This window comes from Papio anubis, chromosome 1, assembly GCF_008728515.1.
Source record: "Papio anubis isolate 15944 chromosome 1, Panubis1.0, whole genome shotgun sequence".
NCBI lineage: Eukaryota > Metazoa > Chordata > Mammalia > Primates > Cercopithecidae > Papio > Papio anubis.
Genome location: NC_044976.1, coordinates 163,850,548 through 163,872,713, shown reverse-complemented (window position 1 = coordinate 163,872,713; position 22,166 = coordinate 163,850,548). Strand labels below are relative to the sequence as shown.

The window sequence follows — 22,166 nt, the reverse complement described above, 5'->3', positions numbered from 1 at the left end:
CTTTCCTAAAAGTGGCAACAGTAGCGGGATGGGTGCTGTCAGAATAGAAAGGAAAGAAAGCTTAGTGGACTGTGTGTGCTCAATTGTGAGGGAGAGTAGTGCTGGTCAAGGGACCTGCCCCATTATTCCTGGTAGAGCTCTGAATTTAGAGGAGACTTAAGATCCTATCCCCGATGCAGGTTAGAGAGAACCACATGCACCTGTCCCATCAAGTGAGGAAGTGGCGCAGCCCAGGAACTGAAAAAATGAACACTCTAATTTTTATAGAACACTTGCGGGCCATTCAGACTAGAGCTGGGAGAAGGGGGATTTTTTTTTTTTTTTTTTTTTTTTTTTTTTTTTTTTTTTCACCAGCCACCGGGCCTCAGCCCCTCTGCTGGAGAGGTGAAAGGAGTACAAAGATGCTCTCTTTATTTAAAGTGCTTAACGTCCTTTGAGAATGAGGAGCGGGGAGCTCTTAGGCAATCTCTCTTGGGGACTCCAAGACAAAAAGTAGAAAACCCAGGGTCACACACCCAATTTGAGGGCATTCCTTCCCACTCTTCATGGGCTTCCTCCTTAGGAACTATGAGAGGAGGCAGGTCTGGACCCATGGGGACCTATTTCTGCAGAGCTAACAAGGACCTCCCAAACTCCAGCAGACCCCCACCCCACCCCCAGATTTCTCCAGACTTCCTGCATTTGCCGCGAAGGAAGAATCCTGGCAGTTTGCTTCTTTACAGGAAGTAGCAAATGCCACTGAATGCAGGAACTTATAACCTGAGTTTTATAAGAGCAACAATAGCTAGGATTCAACTTGGAAACTGATTGCAGAAGGTGTTCTGCCTTGCCTGTACCTAGATGATTAACAAATACGTGTGGAATCGAAGAATGAATGGATGATTGGAGGGCTTACAAAACCTCTGTGTTTGGCTTCCCTGGAGACTCTGTAAAGTTCTGGCTTTTTCCTGGAGTTGTTTAACTTTCTCTGCATGCAGTCTTCAAAGTTTTATCTCTTGCAAGGAAACAGTGGTATTCTTGCGTTCTTTGTTGTTGATTTTGCTGAGTAAGGGCAATATGCAACAAGAACCAAAACTAATTTCAAATATCCCCATTTGGGCATTGGGAGAGGGTTTAGCACAGAAACTAGACAAAGTCAGTTGAAGTCCTGTATTTACTTTTTGCTTGAAGCTTCCTTGGGTGAATTGACTGAGGGGATTTCTCAGAGACTCCTCCTCCTCCTACTCCTCCTCCTCTTTCTCCCTCTCCTCCTCCAGCTCTGAGTCAGTTTAGCCTCTGACTTGTGTGAAGGCAATCTGCCCCTTTGTAAGAGGACCTGCTGTCTCTGAAAGGACTGCTGCCCCCAGCCCCTCCTCAGGGCCCTTCTTGTGTGCACGTGGGTTTGAAAAGCTCATTGATTCCCATCCAAAGGGGCTAATTACATTACTTACAGTAAATAGCAGCCCTGCTGTCAGGTATAGCTGCCAAAGTAAGGAGGAGGGGGATGTCTCCAGCTTAGTTCACTTGATTGGCTTCATTTTTGTGTGAAATTGTGTTTTATGAGCTGCATTCTGGCACCCGGAGGACCTAAACTGCGTCCAGTCTGCAAATAACATTATTTTTGACCCTGAGAAAAAAGGAGGGGAAGCAGTAGAGTCTTGAGTTTCATGGAAGAGGCCACTCCAGCAGCCTCAGAAGGCAACGCTTTGGGACAGGAAGTCAGGCTGCTGCACCAGGGGCCGCTTCCTCCCTCGCTTTATTTCTGCCTTCCTTCCTTTCCCTTCTTCTCATCCTCTCCCTTCCTTTTTTCTTTCTTTCTTTCTTCTCTCCCTCCCTTCCTCCCTCTTTCCCTGGATTTTCTCCCGTGGTCTTTCTAGCTTTGGCCACAGTTCCCTGTCGGGCTCCCCCGGGCGGAGGGAAGCGGGTCTGCGGCTGGGCGGCTCTTCTGAGGTGTCTAGGATGTGCCAGGACAGAGGCACCGCAGTCCTGGGAAAGGCGGCGGGAAGTAGTGGGGAACGCAGGCTGATGACCTGGACGAAAGGAGCAGAGAGCGGCCCGCGCGTCCTCCTCCCTGGGTAAAGCCACGCTGGTTGCTGCCACAGCGCTGTGCTTCGGGCCCCTAGGGGGCCTGTGGCCGTTTGAATGAATCGACAATATAAGAGTATTGTGGACACTTTTTAATGGGGCCGGGGAGGGGCCGCCGCTACCGGGAACAGAGGGCGACAGAACAATCCCACCTCTTGTGAGGAGCAGGTCTGCCATTCTGCTTGTCCATTCTCACCTTCCCCTCCTCCAAGGCAAAGAGTCCCTTTCACACCCTTCTGAGTGTGCGGGTGCGCCCAGTTTTACAAGGCCCCTGTCCTGCCAGGGTAGTGGGAGCAGCACGCGATGGGGCTAGCGCCCAGTCCTGCGGGGCAGGCGCCAAGCTCCTGGGAGCTTCCTATATTGGCAAGTTTCAAATGAGACATTAGAATCTCCGGAAGCCTTCCTTCAAACCTGAACCTGGGAAAAGAATAAGCCGCCCTATGGCCAAGGCTCAATTGCCTACCCATGTGTACAAGTCCATGCCCTGTCCCATACACTCTGCTTTTCTCAAAGAAAATTGTTTTGCCAAAAGTAACCCTGCGAAATGTAGACGCTCCAAACGCCCTTTCCACTTTGGATGAAGCTCGCACCTAGTAGGGTCTCCAGCCCTCAAGGAGGTGAGGCAAAGACCTGCATTGTCAGACAGCTGCTTTTAAAAGTAGATTGAGGAAGATGGGATGGGGAGGAGAGGAGCCAACATTATCTCCACTTCAGTGAAGTGCTTACATTTCTGCGCAATATTTATGCATTTCTGGTGACAGTCCTGCAGGCTGGGGATGAAAAAGTCCATAAGGAGCAAACCCAAAGTTTGAAGTTGATATTCTGTGTGTCCTGAGCCAAGGTCTGATCTTGAACTCGGATCAAATAGGCGGGCTCTAGGCCTCCTGCACCAGGGCGGGGACAAGAGCTCCTTTTCCCCTTTAAAACATGACTGCTGGGAACTCTTGGATGTGTGTGTGTGTGTGTGTGCGCGCGCGCGCGTGTGTGTGTGTGTTTTGTGGGGAGGTAAATGCCCCCTCCTCCTGCCTCCCCGCTCTCTATCCCCCCACCCCTTTGTAATGTTTGTCCTGCTTGCCCATCACCAGGGGGTTGAGAGGAGTATGACAGGTCTTTGTTGTCTGAATAAAAATCCGTGGCAGCTCCGGGGAGAGAACTCCTCCTACTAAATTATCAAAAATGGGCTGGCTTTAGTCTCTTAACAAATTGGACACAGCTCAGGCAGGAGCAGTCCCCAACCCAACCTACAGGAACTGGGAACTTGCAAGCAGTCAGGGAACGCTGAAAATAGCACTTCTTTTTCTTTCTTTGTGTTCAAAACTATTTTCTTTCTTCACCAGATTTTGTTTTCCTCCCCCCGCTGCAGTTGTTTCCCATTAGTAACTCGATCTCTCAGAGCAGTAAGATTTGCCTTCTACGCCTCTTTTCTCCTCCACCCGAATTGTTTGTTTTCTGCACATCTCCTTCAGGGAGCCGCTGAGGCTTCCCCCACCACTCTTCCCACTTCTTTTTGCTTCCCCCAGGCCCCCCAAGCAGACCGATTTCCACTCTGTCTCTTTCTTCTCCTCTTCTCTCTCCCTCTTTCCCTCCATCCCCGAGCCTCTCTGCGCTCCCACAGCGCAGCACTCTCGGGTCCCTTGCCTCCCTCATTCGGATGAGCTGAAAGCCCCGGGCGTGTGTATATGGAAATAGTGGGGTGCCGAGCAGAAGACAACTCGTGTCCTTTCCGCCCCCCAGCCATGCTCTTCCACGGGATCTCCGGAGGCCACATCCAAGGCATCATGGAGGAGATGGAGCGCAGATCCAAGACTGAGGCCCGTCTGGCCAAAGGCGCCCAGCTCAACGGCCGCGACGCGGTAAGGAAGGGCTCCGCCGCGGCGGTAGCCGGGCACCCCTGCGCCCTCTGTTAAGCCAAGCAGACTCCCTGGCCGGAGGAGATCGGGGGCGGCGGGTCGTAGAGACGTCCGCTTGAGGCTGGCGGGTGGATTTTCTCCCGTCCACCTAGGTCTGCAGGGCTAAGAATCGTCGTTTTTCTGAATTGAAATGTCTTCATTAGCTGGCTATCCTCTGTCGCAGCTGATTCCGAAAGAGCAGGGAGAGGAGCTGGGAGGAGGTGGAGTGGGGAGGCGGCGTTCTCTTCTACAGACCTCAAGGTTCCCTTGATTCCGGGGCGGGAGTCTCCCCGGCGAGGATCCGCAGCTCCGAGAGTAAGCTGGGCGCAAGCAATAAGAGGACGGCGCGCTACCCGGGCGTCCGAGCCAAGCGGGAGCCCAGGTGGCCTTAGTCTCTGGCCCTGATGACCGTACCTTTGGAGCAGATTCTGACGCGACTGGGTCATTTCCAGTTCTCTAGACGCTCAGGTCTTGGGACCCCTAACTGAGAGAATCTCAGGGTTTCTGGCATCCTGACTCAGACCCTCTAACGAGACAGCACTACGTTTAGCGCCGGGACCGGGCGGGTGTCATGTGTAGGGGGAAATCAAATAAAACATACGGAGGAGCGCGGCACCCAGTCGAAACGCATGAACTTTATAACCAACCCTTAAACAAGCTAATCAACTACCACTGTTTCTACTATCCATAATGATAAAGTTATGTCCTCCTAATAAAGAAAACCAATTACTTATCTAAGTGCTTCCCTTTCCCGATTACTAACTGGAGCGGGGGAAACTACAGAAGTCTCCGGAAATGATTTCAGCCAAACATAGCTGTGTAGATCCTTTGGTACCACAGTAGGACTTGTAGCCCAAACTAATCAGGAGACTGCTCTAGCCCTGTCAGCCAGGTTTTGGGTCCGGCCAAGTATCCCAACTGGTGAACGTATCTATATTTGTAACACTCATTCCGTGCCAGGGCCCTTGGTCAGAGTAAAGGGCTAAACTTTACTTTTTCAGGCCCACTGAAATTTCATGGGGAAGTTCAACCCATTTCTGCTAGTCGTGAGGGAAATGTCCGGAGGTTAACTCCTTTTCCCTTTTTCTGGTCATCACGTTTAAATCAAATAGTAGCAACCCAAACCCAAATTTTCCAGTGGGGCTGGGCTCCTCAAGGTGGGGTCACTGGGGCATCCTCAGTCTGGTCAGTGGGACCCAGAAGGGAAGCGCAACTTGGGCACTAAACAGATTTTCAAGACAAAGGTCTTGTTTGTACGCCTGTTGATGCTAGGGAAAGAAGGGACTGTATAGAGCGGGCTGGACAACGGACCCTCTTTCGGAACAGCCACTTTACACACTTATTGGGAACGGGACCAATAGTCCTGAAAATTAGGGAACAGCAGGGTCTGCCAAATATATCTCAATCAAAACAAAGTCGACCAAGTTATGAGCACAGGTCCAATAATCTCCCCTTTGCTTTTGATTTCAATGCTGCTTATAAGAATTTAGAGAAATCGAACTGTAATATTTTTTTTGTTTAAAATAACCTGTGCTCGTTGAAATTTCCATTTCACTCCCCAATCATTTCCGTTGTTTTATTTTGTGTGCGTCGAAAGCCACAATTTTTAGCTTGTATTTATTTGAATTCGGAAACGACCCCCAAACTATAGTCAATATTCTCCCAGTCCTTTTTAAGCGAGGCTTCTGACGGCCGGAATGTCTTTAGGCTAATAGTCCCGGGAGGACGCGAATGCCGGTTTAGGCGGATACGGAAGAAAGCGAGCGAGACGCAAAGAGAGAAATCACAAATGTTTTCCCCGACTTTTGCATTTGTGCAGTGGACCCTGGCCCCTGCCGCGCTCCCTGCACGCCCTGGGCTCTGTCTTCCTGGGGGAGAACCCCGCGTCGTGCGGCGACACCGCGCGCCCTCCTCAGCCTTGCGGTGTGCTTTCTTTGCAGGGCATGCCCCCGCTTAGCCCGGAGAAGCCCGCCCTGTGCGCCGGCTGCGGGGGCAAGATCTCGGACAGGTACTACCTGCTGGCTGTGGACAAACAGTGGCATCTGAGATGCCTGAAGTGCTGTGAATGTAAGCTGGCCCTCGAGTCCGAGCTCACCTGCTTTGCCAAGGACGGTAGCATTTACTGCAAGGAGGATTACTACAGGTACTCCCCTACACCCCCACTTCTTACGCCCGCCCAAGTACACCTGGCGGGGTTATCTGCCTGAGCCCAGAATCCCCTCTCCGTCTCCCACCTTTTGCCCCATTCTGGGTGCGGTTTTCATTTCGGAGACCAGGGAAACCCACTGCATATGCCTTCAAGCTGCAATCTCCCTGACCGACGGTGAGGGTGGGTGGGAGGGACATTCAAGGTCTAGAGCTTTATCAGCGAATACCACGCGCTCCCATCACTTCTCAGCTTGGCTGGAGGAACTTGGGGAAATCTGGGGAAGAGTAAATGGACGTGGTCTCCGTCGACTGAGACTTGACTGGGTTTTTGTTTTCCGCTTGCTACGAATTGGGCAAGTTCTGCGCCTTGAAACTGAACTAGTGGCTCGGGCAGCAGCAACAGAGTGTTAGGTTTTCGCAGGTGGCAGGAGACTCTGTAAATGACTATGAAAAGGAATAAATGCCATTGCCAAAACCCAAGCCACTCGGTTCCGAGTTCCTTTTATCGCTAGTTACAACCATGTCCGCCAGATTGGAGAGAAAAGTCAGCAGCAGGCGTCTTTATTGATTCTTCTCAGTTATATTTCTGGATTGGGAAAGACAGAACTATGTGCAGATGACCTAGCTCCGCTCTCAGCCCAAACAAGATAAATGGTTAAAAAAATAATAACCTTTCCTCTACAAAATCGTCATTTTCCAGGACTGTGTCGGCATGTTTTCCCGCACACTCGCACATCCAGGAATAATTATATCTTCCTTCATTCATAGAATATTTTGTAACTGATTAACTGTTTTTACTTGGCATGGCAATTTAATATTCTAGTACTGTTAGATCGTTCTAACTAGTGGTTTGCTTTTTAAAATTTTTTAAAAAATGTGTTTTAATGTTCACTTTACAGAGAAGAAAACTAAGACTTAGTTGCCCGATTCTTCTGACTTTAATGTAAGGATCCTTTGTCTTGGTTTATCAGAAAAGGTCGATGGGCAAATAAAATTAATGCCCACTGTCCTGTCCTCCTGGAACCCTCCCAGGTCCCAGTCTGAGGCCACTGCAGACCAAGCCCAGGTGTCGCGGGTGGGAGATGGCTTTGCCTTGCTTCAACTAGCACCCTGACTCCACTGTTTCCTTCCAGAAGGTTCTCTGTGCAGAGATGTGCCCGCTGCCACCTTGGCATTTCCGCCTCGGAGATGGTCATGCGCGCCCGAGACTCAGTCTACCACCTGAGCTGCTTCACCTGCTCCACTTGCAACAAGACTCTGACCACGGGCGACCATTTCGGCATGAAGGACAGCCTGGTGTACTGCCGCGCCCACTTCGAGACCCTCTTGCAAGGAGAGTATCCACCGCAGCTGAGCTACACGGAGCTGGCGGCCAAGAGCGGCGGCCTGGCCCTGCCTTACTTCAATGGTACGGGCACCGTGCAGAAGGGGCGGCCCCGGAAGCGGAAGAGCCCAGCGCTGGGAGTAGACATCGTCAATTACAACTCAGGTGTGCCCCCTATCCTCACCCCCGGCGCAGCCCCGGCCTCCCTGAGGAAATTTCATAGAGCTCCTTCCCCGTCCAAAGTCTTGCTGCAAGAGTGTTTTGCCCGATGCCTCTGTTCTCACCACAACCCCCTGTCACTCTGAAGGAAGGGAGAGAGGGAGGAGGAGGAGGAGGGAGGGGAGGGAGAGGCAACACTTTATTTAGGTTGTGGCAAAAAATACATCCATAACTATGGGGCTGTAGTGATTTCCCCCAAACAGGCAGAGCCAAATCGTTGTTGCCTGTTAGTTAATGAGCCCATTAGTTTCTGGCTCTCAGTTGGAGCAAAACAGCCCCAGGGCAATTTCTTTGTGGAGGCCAAATTATAGATCCTGGAGGAGGTTTCCTAAATACTGAAGAAAAAAAAAAAGTCTTCAGAGCCCAACCCCAGTCTGTCTAGAGGGGTCAGAGGCTGTGGTCACCAGCCCAAAGTTAATCAGGAACATGGTTGGCAAGAGTGTTGAAAAACCTAATCCCTGATCTTGGCAAAAAGCAGTTGTAGGGGTGGGAATCACTCTCCACAGCTGAGCTAGCCTGTGTCTTTCGTAAGTCAGGATATTCATCCAGCCGTCTCATTCCCTGTGTGATAGACCATCCAGACATCCAGACCCCTGGCCAACTGAAAGAACCTTCAGGTCGGGCCCCCTGAGGAAGCTTAACGGTATCTCAGACCATTCATCTATACTCAATCACTTTCTTCATTAAAAACAACCCGCAGGCAACAAGTCAAGAACACATTCTTCCTTGCTTTGGGGGACACACCTATCATGTGTCAATCTCACATGCATCAGTTTCCCATTGTTGGTAGTGGGCCCCCATTTCCCCTCCTCCAGGTGAGGATGGTGATCCACTCTGCAGATGATACTCTAACTCTGAGCAGAACAGAAGCTCTTTTTGTAAGTCCCAATCACTGGAAAAAAAGAGGTATTAGAAAGGCCTGGCTAACTTTTGGGGAGCCTAAGGAACTTAACTGCTTTGGCTTTCAGTGCCCTGGCCCAGATCTGGCTGAGAATCTCAGCAGACTGATGCTCAGGACAGGGGAGACCATTCTGTTGGAAGGAACGTTGAGGACCTTATTATGGCAACCCCACTCTATTACTCCGAATGCCCCCAGATCCATGCATGGGCACCCCAGAGCACAGGATTTTGCCTGTTTTTCTTTTCCAGTTCGCAGAGCCTGGTATGGTGCCTGATATTGCTAGTCAAGGTAAAGAACAGTGTCCAGCCAGTTAAGTGATTTGCCCAAGATCACACAGCCAGTGTGAATGTGGAGCTAAGGGTCCTGCTCTGAGTTTAGAGTTTTCAGGAGAACCCACACAGGATGAGTGGTTGCTCTCTCAGACCTCTGTTAGGCTCTCTCCTGGGGTTCTCTACCGCCTGATCTAACAGAAGAGTAGAATCCTTTATGGGCAAGCACAGCAGGTGGCCTTGCAGGGAGAATGGGGAGCAATGGGGAGCAATGGGGAACACTGTGCGGCAGCACTTGTCCCTAGGGGGTTCATACCAGGGTTGCCGGATGAAAAGAAAAGGACCTGCCAGCTCACTGCAAATCTCACCAGGGTCGGTCAATCTGTATGAGGGCAGCGGGTGAAGCCCCAGGTTTTGGCAACCCTCAGTAGTGGCCGTGCCCTCACACTGGCCCCTGCTGTGCTGGGGCGGGAGATTTGGTTAGGGGCCACTTTGCCCAGCATGCTTACTTCATCTTCTTTGATGCGTGGTCCCCAGGGCAGGGCAGGCAGGGCACTAATTGTTCTTTATTAATAGAAGATGACATTGGAATCTCAAGCCACTCACCAAGGCCCTAATGCCCTAATGAGAGGGGGAAAGAAAGAGAGAGAGAGAGAGAGAGAGCGCGAGAGAGTGCCACTCATACACAACTAGCGAGATTTTTTTGGAAAGAAGGGATCTCTCAGCCCAGATAAAGTCCAGAAGGGTGAAGATTTCTAGCCAAACAGTAGGCAAGCCTGACTTTTTTATTCTTTATTTAATCTAATTAGCTAAATTTGATTTTGCCTTGGATCTTACTTCATGTTAGATCCAAGGAACTTTAAGAACAGTAGCATTTAGATTATTTTACTTCTCTGAAAATAACTAGAGTGTACAAATTTATTTTTAGGAAGAATAAAAGAATCCTTTGGAGCCCCTTAGGTCTTTAGTTTGCAAATTAATGCTGCTACAAGTTGTTGTGGAGAAGGTCACTTTTGTCTTGCTCCCAAAGGAGGGAAAAATTGCTGAGGCCCCCTTAGCCCGAAGAGTTTGTACCTTGCATCACTATAAACTGGATGCCTCTTAGTTAACATCTACTCCATCCTTTCTGGACTTTTCCCAGAGATACTAGTAAATATTATATATGTTAAAGATTAGGTTAAAATTATCTATGGGAATTGGTTTGAAGATTCCTGACCAGAAATCAGACCATCATTTAAAACAGTGCTTGTGAATCTGATGCCACTTTGTTACAAAACTAGGGAAAGAAACCCTTCAGCAAATTAAACACGTGTTAAAATGTAAAAAAATAAAATAAATCCAGTTTTAACTCATTGTTTTAGCCTTCTTTGGATTTTATCTTGCCATCTCTCATTAAATGTAAACATTAAATGTAAACAAGTCTCATAAAGGGTAAGACTGATACTAAACTAAGTATAATTTACATAATAATATGTTTTCAAAATGTGCAGAAAACATGTTTGTGATTCAAGGAATCTCAGAGAAGATGTGAAACTTGGCAAAGGCCAGCTAGTGCTTGACATAGGGCAAATGCCTTTTAATGAGAAAGTCCCTAGTTTCGTTTATACCTCTGTGCAAATTAATCAGGCAAATATTTTAGAAAGAGACATGGAAAGTTTACCTGAAATGGTAACTTGAAATAAAGCCCTCTAGGGATGAGAAGAAGATTTAGTTTAGGATAGGGAGCTCTTATTTGTGTAATTTAAACATTAATTGAGAGATTAAACTTTGGCCACTTCTCAAAATATCCTTTCCTTAAGTCCTTTCTTCCTATCCAAACTTTTAAGGTTCCTGGTGGTTAAATTAGCCTGGCACTGACCCCTAGTGGTCTTCCAGGGATCAGTTAATTCTCAGAAGGTTACATACCTTCACAGCAGACACTCACTTTAGGATGGGTGACCATCACGTAAGTGACTGGAAATAAAATACTTAGATCTTCTCATTAACTTTGTAATACTATATGTGAACTTACAGGTAGATATTTAAGACAGTTTTAAGAGTTATCATTTCATCTCATAATTCGGGGAGTGGGGAAATCCCCTACAGCTATAGAAACAGGCCTTGGAGAAACAGTCATTTGCAGGTTATATAATGCATGTGTAGTTAAACATAAATAATATCAGATAATGCACTGTTACTCTGTAGAAGAAATAGGTTTCTCGATTAAGTTGCATAATATGAGATAATGCGTCACAGGAAAATCATATATAGTAATATCTGTTTAATAAAGACCCAACAAGCTATCTCCTTACACATTGGATTATGTATTTTGTGTGGAAATGGGGCCTATAACTGTATTTAAAACACATTAAAAGGCTCTGCTGAGTTTTTAATCAGCAATAATGGATATAGAATGTGTTTTCAGGGAAGAAATTTCATCAAATCTTACTATAATTATTTTTCATAAATTTCATTTTAGGAACTAATGATTATATAGTCATGTTGGGAATCATATTCATTTCTATATATTACCCTGGTGTGGAGTGGGGGAAAGATGGCCAAGGGCATTATTTAAACACCAAGTCTTCTGTCCCAAGTGTAAAATTCAATTTGATGTGTTGTTCAGGAAAGGTTACATGTTACATATGATAGGAAAGAAATCTTACTTGAAGAACCCTCCAATGACTAACGTGTGCCTCTTTGACTATTTTTTTGTGGGTATATTTATAATCTGGTTATGAAATATGGCTCAGTTTACTGGAGATAAGTATAGTTTGATAGTAGGTCATAGAGATGCTGTTTCATCCATTTGAGGATATGAAACTGCAATTCTGTCGAATATTTGAACTTGACATATCCCCACTGGGCCAAAATGGGATAAAATGTAATGCATACTCTTTCTGTTATCTCTGGACATATGGTACCCTTTCTGGTGGAGTTTAATAAGCCTATGTTTTACATTCAAATGTGTATATCTGACTTGGATTCTACTTCAAGTTGATTTAATTTTGCATTAATACCCACTTGTAATTTACTGATGAACAAAGGGCCCAACGTCTTGATTGAATGCTTCTTGAGCTCCTGCCCCTGTATTTGACTCAGGAAATCAGTCCAAAGGTGAATATGGTAGAGTCATTTCCCTCAATGGACTCACCTGTTCTTTTGCCAAGTGTGTCTTCCTACTTACTAGACATTTGTTTGTATCTAGTCTTATCACATTAGGAGGAATTTCTTATTAAGTGAGTTTTATATGTGTCTGACTTCTTGGTTGATGACTACAAAACTTCTGTATTTCTGTAAATATGCTGATTTGCTGAATAGTTTTTAAAAAGTTATTATAAACAGAGCCTACCAGGCAGATAACATTTTATTAAGCAGATTGGAAGAGCTAATATTAAGGGATGCCTCCCTTTTTTAAGATTCAGGTTTCTTTCTCCCTGGAATGACATGATCAGGTTGGTTTTAGATTTTCTATTATAAAGCAGTACAAGGCAGGATGATTAGATCTAAATTTATATAACTATCTGAAGGAAGAATTTAAAGAAAAAAAATTGCCATGCACTTTAATGTGTGAAGTTGGCTGAAGTTGGTTGTGTAAATATTTCACAAAATGTTTTCATTTTACAATTGTATTTCCTATGCAGAGCCAGTAGATTCTTGGAAATGACCCTTTAAATGTGCAGCTTTACATCCTGGGGATAATGACTTTCTGGCTGGTTTCAAAGACTGGGTTGTTTTGCCCTTGGTGCTAAGAAAGTCTTTGTAAGGGGAGAGAAAATGCCGCCCTCTCTCTGCCAGGCCAGCCAGGGGCACAGCTCACATCCCACTCACACACATCTGGAGCAAAAGGGACTAAGATCTGAGCCTAGAAATAAGCACCATCAGTGTCTCTCAACTGTGAGCTGTGGGGAGCGCTTCAGGCATGAACCGTGTGAAGGGAAGTCTGGGCTCATTCTCTTTCAGAAATATTTATTAAAATCACTCCAGGGGAAAAATATTTTCTTTCTGGTATAGCTCCACGTTAACCAGTCATAGCTAAAAGCTGAAACAAATAATATTCTTATGTTTACGTAAGAAATTCACAAATTTTAAATTTCTAACTTCTCCTCCTTTTTCAGCCTTTTCTAACTTTTTCCTGACTGAGAGAGTTCTAGGAATATGAGAAAAGGCTAACCATTAGAACTGACCTAGATGCTTCCTTAGTTGGCGGGCTCTCAGAAACTTTCAGACTTGAGAGAGTGGTAATACTTGTTTCTCTACGTCTCATGACAAGAAGCAGTACCTTCAGACAGTGTGTCTCATTCCAGAAATACAGACAAAAGGTAGAGTCTTAAAACACTGTGAGTGCAGGCAATGGGAAGCTGGTACAAATAACTATATTAGAAAAGGGTTTCTTCTTTTCACTCTCGTAGGTCTCTCTCACTCCCACTTTACTACTTAGGGTTTGTTCATATTCTCAAATTCTTCTAGCAACCATTAAGCAAAAGACAGGATTTAACCAATATTTTTCTATTGCATAAACTTTGGTTGTATCTGCATTAACAGACAAGTTCAGCTTACTTTAGCAATGATCTTCTTTCTTTTTGTCTAGATACTACTCATAATTGGGTTGACAGCATTTTTCACTGCTGCTTTATTACCATAGCAGTGTCCTACAGCCTGCCATCATGTCAGCTAATGCAAGAATTTCCACTGAGCAGTTGTTTGTTCACTGTTACTGCAACAGGTTGTAATGAGAATGAGGCAGACCACTTGGACCGGGACCAGCAGCCTTATCCACCCTCACAGAAGACCAAGCGCATGCGAACCTCTTTCAAGCATCACCAGCTCCGGACCATGAAATCCTACTTTGCCATCAACCACAATCCGGATGCCAAAGACCTCAAGCAGCTTGCCCAGAAAACAGGCCTGACCAAAAGAGTTTTGCAGGTAAGACACGTGCATCATTGACTGTGCATACATTTCCCTTCCCCTTGCCAGTAAAAATAGTGCTCTTCCCTGGTTGGAGTGATGCAGCTATTTCCTGTATTGCTTCTTACTAGTTTATCTTAGCTATCTCCCTAGAGGATGTTCTGAGATTTTGCAGGGGCTTCCTGGAGGGTTCCCAAACAGAGACCCAGTGTCTTTTTAAATACAGCCACATTCTCTCTACGTATGTGGAGATGGGCCCTCCAAAGGCAGCACAGCTTGACTCACTGCTGTGCAAATGCGAGTGATGTTATTTGCACAGGCCGTGGCTCTATAGATTTCCATTAATATTATGCTCAGTGAACAGACTTGAGAGGGACCTGTTGGCACTGTGTTAACTCGGCAAACTTTTGGCAGCCTCACTCACCTTCCAAATTCAGGTGGAACCTTTTTCTACTCCTGAAAAGCCAAAAGTATTGTTAGTGTTTCAGCAACCAATTGGAGCAAGTATTTTCCTGCCTTAACAAACCATAATTAAAAACAAAATACTGGAAGTTAGTTCTGCTGTCCAATTGATTTCCTAAACTCATCATGGTCAGAACATATAAGTAATGAAATTATAATAGGTTGCTGTAAGTCACCTGTGATCTTCTCTCACTTCTTGGTGACAAATAGCAGGCATTTTAAATTCTGCTAAACAGTTTCAGGCTGTTTGAGGTCTGTGACCCTGGGAGTTTTTTCTGTGTGAAGAATATACACCGTGGTTTGGGCTCACGAATGGCGTGAAGTCTGTTTCAGTAATGTCCATTTCATATGAGTGATTCTTACTTTGCCATACTTTCAATGGCCCTGCCCTTTCTCAACAGTTATTGTAACAGTTGAGGAATCATCGTGTATTTCCCCCTCTTTATCACCATGTATTCATTTTCATGGTATATCCGCTTAAGCATCAGTTGTTCCAAGTGGCACTCGTTAATGCTACAGGGTGGAATAAGTGCATTTGAGAGAGAATAAATCCGTAGTGTTACTTGAATAACTTTGTTTTAAAAGAAAGGAAAAAAAGCCCCTTTCCTCCTAAGAAAAACAAACAATTATATTTAAAAGGAGAAACATATATCAAAAAAAAAAAAAAAAAAAAAAAAGAAAGAAAGAAAGAAAGAAAAAGAAAAAGAGAGAAAGAAAAGAAATATAAAAATGAACATCGGTAAAGAAATCAATTGGGATTGGTTTGCAGGTTTGGTTCCAAAACGCACGAGCCAAATTCAGAAGGAACCTTTTGCGGCAGGAGAATGGGGGTGTTGATAAAGCTGATGGCACGTCGCTTCCGGCCCCGCCCTCAGCAGACAGCGGAGCTCTCACTCCACCCGGCACTGCGACCACTTTAACAGACCTGACCAATCCCACTATCACTGTAGTGACATCCGTGACCTCTAACATGGACAGCCACGAATCCGGAAGCCCCTCACAAACTACCTTAACGAACCTTTTCTAACATTGGTTTTTTTTTTTTTTTTTTTTAATTCTTCCTCTTCTTTTTATTATTATTCTAATTATTATTATTTTATTATTTACAAGACTTTTTTTTTTCTTCTAACCCACAAGATATTTGGGGAATAAAAATAACAGCTTGGTGTGTAGCATCTGCAGCCACTTGGCAAATGAGTTTACAGTATTGTCTCCTTTAAGTGAATATATTTTGTCTACAAAGTGTATTTGGATTTTTTTAAAAAAAATATTAATTAGGTCTTTCAGTTGGTAAGGAGAGTTTTTGAATAATTCTAATAAGTGCCTCTTAAAATTGTATGTTACTTATTTCCAGAATCTCGAAGAAAAAAAAAAAGAGTGGTATTATTATGGTCAAATAATCATATTCCCAGTTCAATGATTAGGTTAATAAAGAACCAGATAATTAATTAGTTACTTTTTAAATCTTGCAATTGTATGTGTGATTATGGAGTTTTGAAAACATTACATTTTTTAAATCTTAAAACCGAAAACTTGTTTTTAGTGTTTCTATTTCTTAGCTGAACTGCTAATTCAAGTGAGGAATATGATGAAATAAAAGCATTAACTACAGACATTTAAAATAGTAATGATTAATTAGGTGAGAAATCTATTACAGGAATGTGACTTTTCCTTCTTTTAGGGGTGTACATCTCTAAAAACTTTTTACTTGACTATTTGTTTTTCAACATTTGAAAAATACTTAAGCTCCCTGTGTATCCATGAAAATTCTGCATAGATTTTGACATTCCATAATTTTAACTTCCTAAAGCTAAATTCAATAGCTCGGAAACCATTCTTTCTAAGTTACTTTTTTTCCCAGGGAAAATGGAAATAAGCAAAATATAATGTTTTAAGAAGTAAAAAAATCAGTATAATTTAATTAATAGCTCTATTAATTGGCTTCAGCTGTACCATGATATTGTATCTGGCATTCTATATGAATAATGTTTAAAATACCCAGCCTGGTAGACTTATACCAACAATCGGTTTTGTTTTGTTTTATTTTATTTTGACATAGGTTGACTTATGTATTGAAAATAATTTTTCTGATAGTAGAGATTTGAAGTTATTAGTCTTAAAGTAGATAAACTCAGAAGCCTTGTGGATGCTGATCTGAATATATTTCCTAGTTTACAGTAGTATTTTTTTTTCTTTTAATTTAAGCTAAAATCTTAATGGTCTGGGCAGTGGTGAATGTTCATCTATTACGCTTCTGTTGTAGTTAAATACCAATTAGATTGTGGATTTCCTAAAAAAAATAAAAAAGAAGTCAAGATATATGTCTTGCTTTAGTGGATTGTTAAGAATAACTTTGCACATATTCTCCACTTTTTGGACCCCTTAAATCTCCTTTGGTGGTCGAAGTGGCTATTTAATAGATGTTAAAGGTGTCCTTCTGGCTGTATAAATGTGTGGTTACATATTGACAGTTCACTGCCCACATTAAAGTGCATTATTGTAACTTTTGCTCAGGGTCTTTAGAAAATTAGCACAGAAAGTAGCTTATTTTTTAAAAAAAGATGATGGAAGATAAGTTAACACTGTAACAGAAGAAAGGTGTGATTGCCATTATATATTTAGCAAGTATGGTTATCATCTTATATGGAGCTTAAATCTTGACTTTTCATATTTCTATTACATTTTGGGCATTTACCACTAACCAGACCAAACAACCTTGGTAAGGCTGAGATCTTATTAATACACTTTTACAGGTAAAATATTGACACTTATAAATTTTGTTCTTTGACAGAACAATATATGGTACTACAGATCTACTTTATTAAGTAGACTAATTATAACTCAGTTCTCCTATGTGCCTTATGATATAACTTGGAAGTAAGTTTGTGAAAAATCAGGATATATGTGTTGTTTGTTAAATTAACTGTTTTAAGCCCTTTTGACACCTCACTAGTTTTGTACTGTTTTACCTCTTATTTCTGAAACTCTTTTTATGGTGTATCCTGTTAGAGGGGACAAACATGTCATAGAAAGCAGTTGTGCACTCTTTCAAATATAGTTGATAAATTCAATAATCTTATATATTGAGCTTCGTGTTTATAGTACAGTAAGTGGTCTAGCAAAATTGTCCATGTTTCTTTGTTTATTGATAAATGCATTGTATAGAAACTATTTCCCCTAAATATTTATGGACCAAACAATTGTGATATATCCTATTAAATTTGTGTGAATAAACCATTTTGAATCTAAGGAGTTTTCTTTCCCATCAGTTTTATTTAAGTTTTAACCGTACTAGTGTGTTCCAGCATCTATATAAAAGCTATTCAAATGGTAATACAAAATTTTTAGAAATATTTAAACATACAAATAGTTTTTAGATTTCCAAACTTCTGATTCATATGAAATGTTACACATTGTTGCACATGCAATGTAATTCAACCTAGAAATACCTTTGAATATATTTGCTTATAACAAAAGTAATGCCCCATTGATTTGACTCAGTCCAATTTTTAGAATAAAAAGGCTAACTAGCATATAAAGTAATTGCATGGAATGAAACCTTAAATATGATTAAGATTTCATGTTAGGTCTATTGAGCACAAATGGATATTTGTAAATCTAAATAGAAATTGCAGACCCCTAAAAGCCAAGTTGCTCTGTAGTTAATAAATTGTCACTATGATTTTTTTCAGGGAGAACAAATCTTGGGGCATTACAGCCAAACATCCCGACGTTTGAAAATTCCCTAAAGTATTAAAAGAAGGGGAAAAGTTTGATCGGAAATCCACTGCAGTGAAGACAAAGACACTATTAGGTTATGATAATCATACATTAAAAAATTTATTGAGCCAAAAAAAAAAAAAAAGAGAGAGAGAGAGAGAGAGACTTAAATGTCATTTACTGAATGTTAACGAAACTTGTGTTCTTTATGGTGTCTAACACAACTGAAGGCCTGACATTATGTGGTTTAAACAAAATTAGATAAACCATGTACAAAACCAGAGCAACCTGGCAGTAATATGCCCACCCCATATTTGAAAAAAATTATTATTGAAAAGAATTTCACACATTTGTCAAGCACAAATAGTTGTAAAATAAAGTCCAAAACGTTCATTTCACCTGCTTGCTAATGTGTATTAGTCCTGTTAATGGCATTTTCCAACTGTAAATTCAAAGAAAAGCTATCACCCATTTAAGAGTATAGGGATCAAACCCCAGTAATTTTAGTATTATTGTTTATTACTTCCTTTTTAAACAGAAATCTCTGCATGCACTTTTACATATGTCACCTCTAGTGTACACCTCTGTATGATGACTTATCTTTGCTGTTTCTTGTATGATAAATAGCTTTCATTAATAAACATTTATTTGATGCAAACATAGTTAACTTTATGTTAAACACACGCTGTTGAAATTAATTTTGAACACTTAAAGAGGCAGCACAGTACATTTACAACTTGTTATACTAATGAAAAAATACAAACAGCATAATGAGATTAAATTCTGGTAATCTAGGATAAAATTACTTGGTTTTTACCTTTTCATGACTTATTTTCATTTGTTGTATTCAATTGCCACATGTATTACAAATAAAAAATAAAGTGAACCCAAATTACAACAAAATAAATCTTAGAATAAACTATTGTGTAAAATTTCAGCAACTTTTTTAGATTACTAGGGTAAAATTTATAGATCCTATGTGAGTTTACATGTTTGCTATGCAATGAACAAATTTATTGAAGTATACAAATATATTCTGAACTATAAAAAGATCCAATCTTTGCATAGTTCAAGTTACATATGATTATTACAAACAAAAAAGCAAATGGAAAGACAGACAAATATTTAGGAATGAGGTTTTTTTAATTGTTAAAGGGAATATTTGAAGAATAAATTTTTAGCTATTCCTATTTAGCTGTATATCCAAAGCATATGTTAAACAAACTAACATATAATTTCCAGAAAATTTTTCATTATGATGAAATTTTTATTATATACAAATGAACCCTATGTAAATGATGTAAGTTTTATGAATGACAGACATTAAATATTTCACTTACATGTATTCTCAGAATTTTGAATGTTTTCTTAAATGCTTTCACTTCCTGAATACTAAAAAGAAAAAATTTTAAAGAAGAGAGAGCAACTTACTACTAAAAAAAAAAAAAAGCAATGCACCATGACAAGTAGACTATTTTGAGTGATCACAAATCATGTTGGTTTTGTCAGTAACTTGAATGTTTATGCCTCATTGAAACCTCATCCACAGCTATAGCAGCTTAAATAGATTTTCCAATGCATTTCCAGCCAGTTTATTCAAATCTTTGCCCTACAGTCTTGCCTTCTTTCGCTGTTCTGTCACCTATGGCAATTTCATTTAGAAGTATTTTGGAACTTCGCCTGGTTTTACAGACCTTTAAATATTTGTCTGGTATGTGAAATGCAGGAAGAGACCAGAGAGGGAAAGAACATAACTGAAATTAGACATCTGAAAAAAATAATACAAATTTGAAACAGGCACATTTTTTAAAACCAAAAAAAAAAAAAAAAAAAAAAAAAGAGAGAGAGAGAGAAAGGAGTACTAATTATGTGAGTGGGAAGAGAAAGCGTGTGAGGCAGAGTTGTAAGGTCTATTGTGCTTTACCGTGATGTAAAGCAGTCTTTGAGTCTGAGCAACTGCACACTTACTGTTTGGTGTGGAATAGAAAAATGTGGACCTCTTAGTTGAGAGCAGGGCACTAAATTTTCATAGCTTCTACCTCCCAATTGCCTGGGTTAGTCTAACTTCTGGCAGATTGATCTTGGGCAAAAAGCTTCACGGAGAGTTAGTGTCTGTGCGCTTTGGTTGAATAGCCACCTTAATACTGACTTACATAGTGGGTAGGTTTTTGATACCTCAAATAAGGATAAAACTCCATAATAAAGGACCCAAAGCAAACACTTTTAAAACTTAGGTGATTTTTCATCACCTAAAACATAAATAGCTTTATTAAGCAAAATCCCAGTGGAATCTACCATACATTCTTTTATAATAACCTTTTTTGGGAGTCAAAGTATTGTTTTTTATTAGTCACATATAAATATCATCTCATTTTCTGTTGCAGTGTGACTGCAAGGCATGTTGTGGTGGAAAGCATTAGAACTGGGAAGCTCTGGAATGGAAATTTGGAATCATGTCATTCTAGGCTCTTAAAGAGAATATTAGGGATAATACTGTTGTAAAAAATAAATATAAACACCTAATTTTGTATGAAGTTTTGCTATTTAAATTTTAACTATGTTATAAACAAAGCTAGCTTTACTTGTAGAGAGTGCATGTACTCTTGAGCTCATTCAATAGCTTTAACATTTTGTAGTCTCTTCCACAACAGGGCAAAATAAGCACAGTAGGACTTAGTCCAAATTGAAGAAATATCATTGAATTTTCTTTGAAACCACCTATGTAGATAAACTCTGGATTGGCCTTTTAGATATATTTTCTGTTTTTAGTAATTGGGAACAAGCTCTCAATATTAATATAAATAAAATGCCTCTAATGTAAAGCCACAGCCCTTTGCTTCCAGTCAATGTCAAAAATAGGAAGTTTTGTTTAATGGTTTGCTGTTGATTTTAAACATTTTAATAATACTTGCTCTACCCTCACAACAGTTTGTTTTCAGAATAATATTATGATTTACCTTATTTTAAAAATAAATTATAATTCTAACTTAAAATATTATTTTAAATGCCCTCTGGGAAGATTTCCATTTTATTTTATGATGTTCCCTGGCAGTTGGGGGTGGGGGGTGAGGTCGGGAGAGGGAAATTTCAGAACTGTGCATGATACTCAAGGAAAAGTCTATGACTATGATGTAAGTAGCAACATTATTGCCACAACTAAATTTCTGTTTAACTGTGTTGCAGAATAAGATAATTTTATCTAACATCACTCCCTACTTGCAACATTTCTCTGTGAATATTAACATAGTTAACCCTCCCTTATCATGTATCACATCAATAAGTTTATCCTCCCTTGGATTAATTTTTGCTTCTTTGCATTACATTTTATCTTGTGCTAAGAGAACAAAAAGCAAGCAAGAATAAAGATCCAGATATTAGCCATATGTAGAAAGTTCCTGGTATGCATTTCTGTGTACTTTTCCCTCACATATTAGAATTGTCAGGAACGTTTTTTTCTTTTGGAACTTTCTGTTTACATTTTGCATGATCTTATAAATTAACCTGAAGAGTAATTGGATAACTTTTATGGTTATTTGAAAATAAAATTTGCTACAAATAAGATGCTTCAGTCTCTGTTGCCTCATATTATGCCTGAATATATTAATTTTTTCTGTACTTTCATATCAAATCAGAAAATATTAACCTTAGAGGATATTTAAATTGTTATTTATGACAAATATACAAAGATGAAGAAATTGGAAGGTGAAATTGCCTTTACTTAATCATTCTCATTCTGCTTCTTTTCCTTTTCCAAAGCAACAAAAATTATGAAGGGCTATCAGCTTTAACTTCAACATTCAAGGGTTTTGACAGCTTGCATCACTTAAAGTATATTTATTATTCAGTAAACTTTAATTCTGTAGAATAAATGCCCTTTATGAAGTGTGATTTTTGAAAGCACAAAGGTATTTCAGGATTTCAAGCAGCCAAAGCTGCTTGAATTCTGCAAACAGAGTAGTTTTTCAGAAGAAAAATATAGTGGAAAGTAATTGTAAATATAATATTTGTAACGTTTTACCTGATTGGTCCAAATACTGCACATGAATTTTAAAGAGTTATAAAAGCCTCCAAAATGTTAGGATGTAATTATGTGATGATTATTTTTGTAGTATAAATTGAGACAGTTTATTTTATAAATACAATTACCTAGTTACTTTATTGAGTGCAGATTCTGAGGTCTCCTTCTGGATATATTTTTTTCTTTTATTATTATTTATTATTATTATTTTTGAGATAGAGTCTTACTCTATCACCAGACTGGAGTGCAGTAGTACCACCTC

General features: G+C 41.0%; 1 protein-coding gene across 2 annotated transcripts; it reads left to right on the top strand.

Moving 5' to 3' along the window:
* Positions 1 to 3,743: 3,743 nt before the first annotated feature.
* Positions 3,744 to 21,445, top strand: LHX9 (LIM homeobox 9). Of its 2 annotated transcripts, none has more exons than XM_031657402.1 (5): positions 3,744 to 3,917; positions 5,894 to 6,096; positions 7,235 to 7,590; positions 13,520 to 13,722; positions 17,859 to 21,445. In XM_031657402.1, the coding sequence occupies exons 1-5, from the start codon at positions 3,744 to 3,746 to the stop codon at positions 17,913 to 17,915; spliced, it is 993 nt and encodes a 330-aa protein (XP_031513262.1). In that variant the 3' UTR covers positions 17,916 to 21,445. The 2 variants fall into 2 exon arrangements, with proteins under 2 accessions (XP_031513262.1, XP_009189044.1); XM_009190780.4 differs by lacking the exon at positions 17,859 to 21,445 and adding an exon at positions 14,936 to 15,193.
* The last annotated feature ends 721 nt before the right edge of the window (positions 21,446 to 22,166 follow it).

Bases quoted from the DNA above. Each gene is read 5' to 3' on its own strand.
- LHX9 (XM_009190780.4), top strand. From the start codon at position 3,744: ATGGAAATAGTGGGGTGCCGAGCAGAAGACAACTCGTGTCCTTTCCGC. The intron at 3,918-5,893 runs GTAAGGAAGGGC...CTTTCTTTGCAG, and splicing joins AGCTCAACGGCCGCGACGCG to GGCATGCCCCCGCTTAGCCC. The intron at 13,723-14,935 runs GTAAGACACGTG...ATTGGTTTGCAG, and splicing joins TGACCAAAAGAGTTTTGCAG to GTTTGGTTCCAAAACGCACG.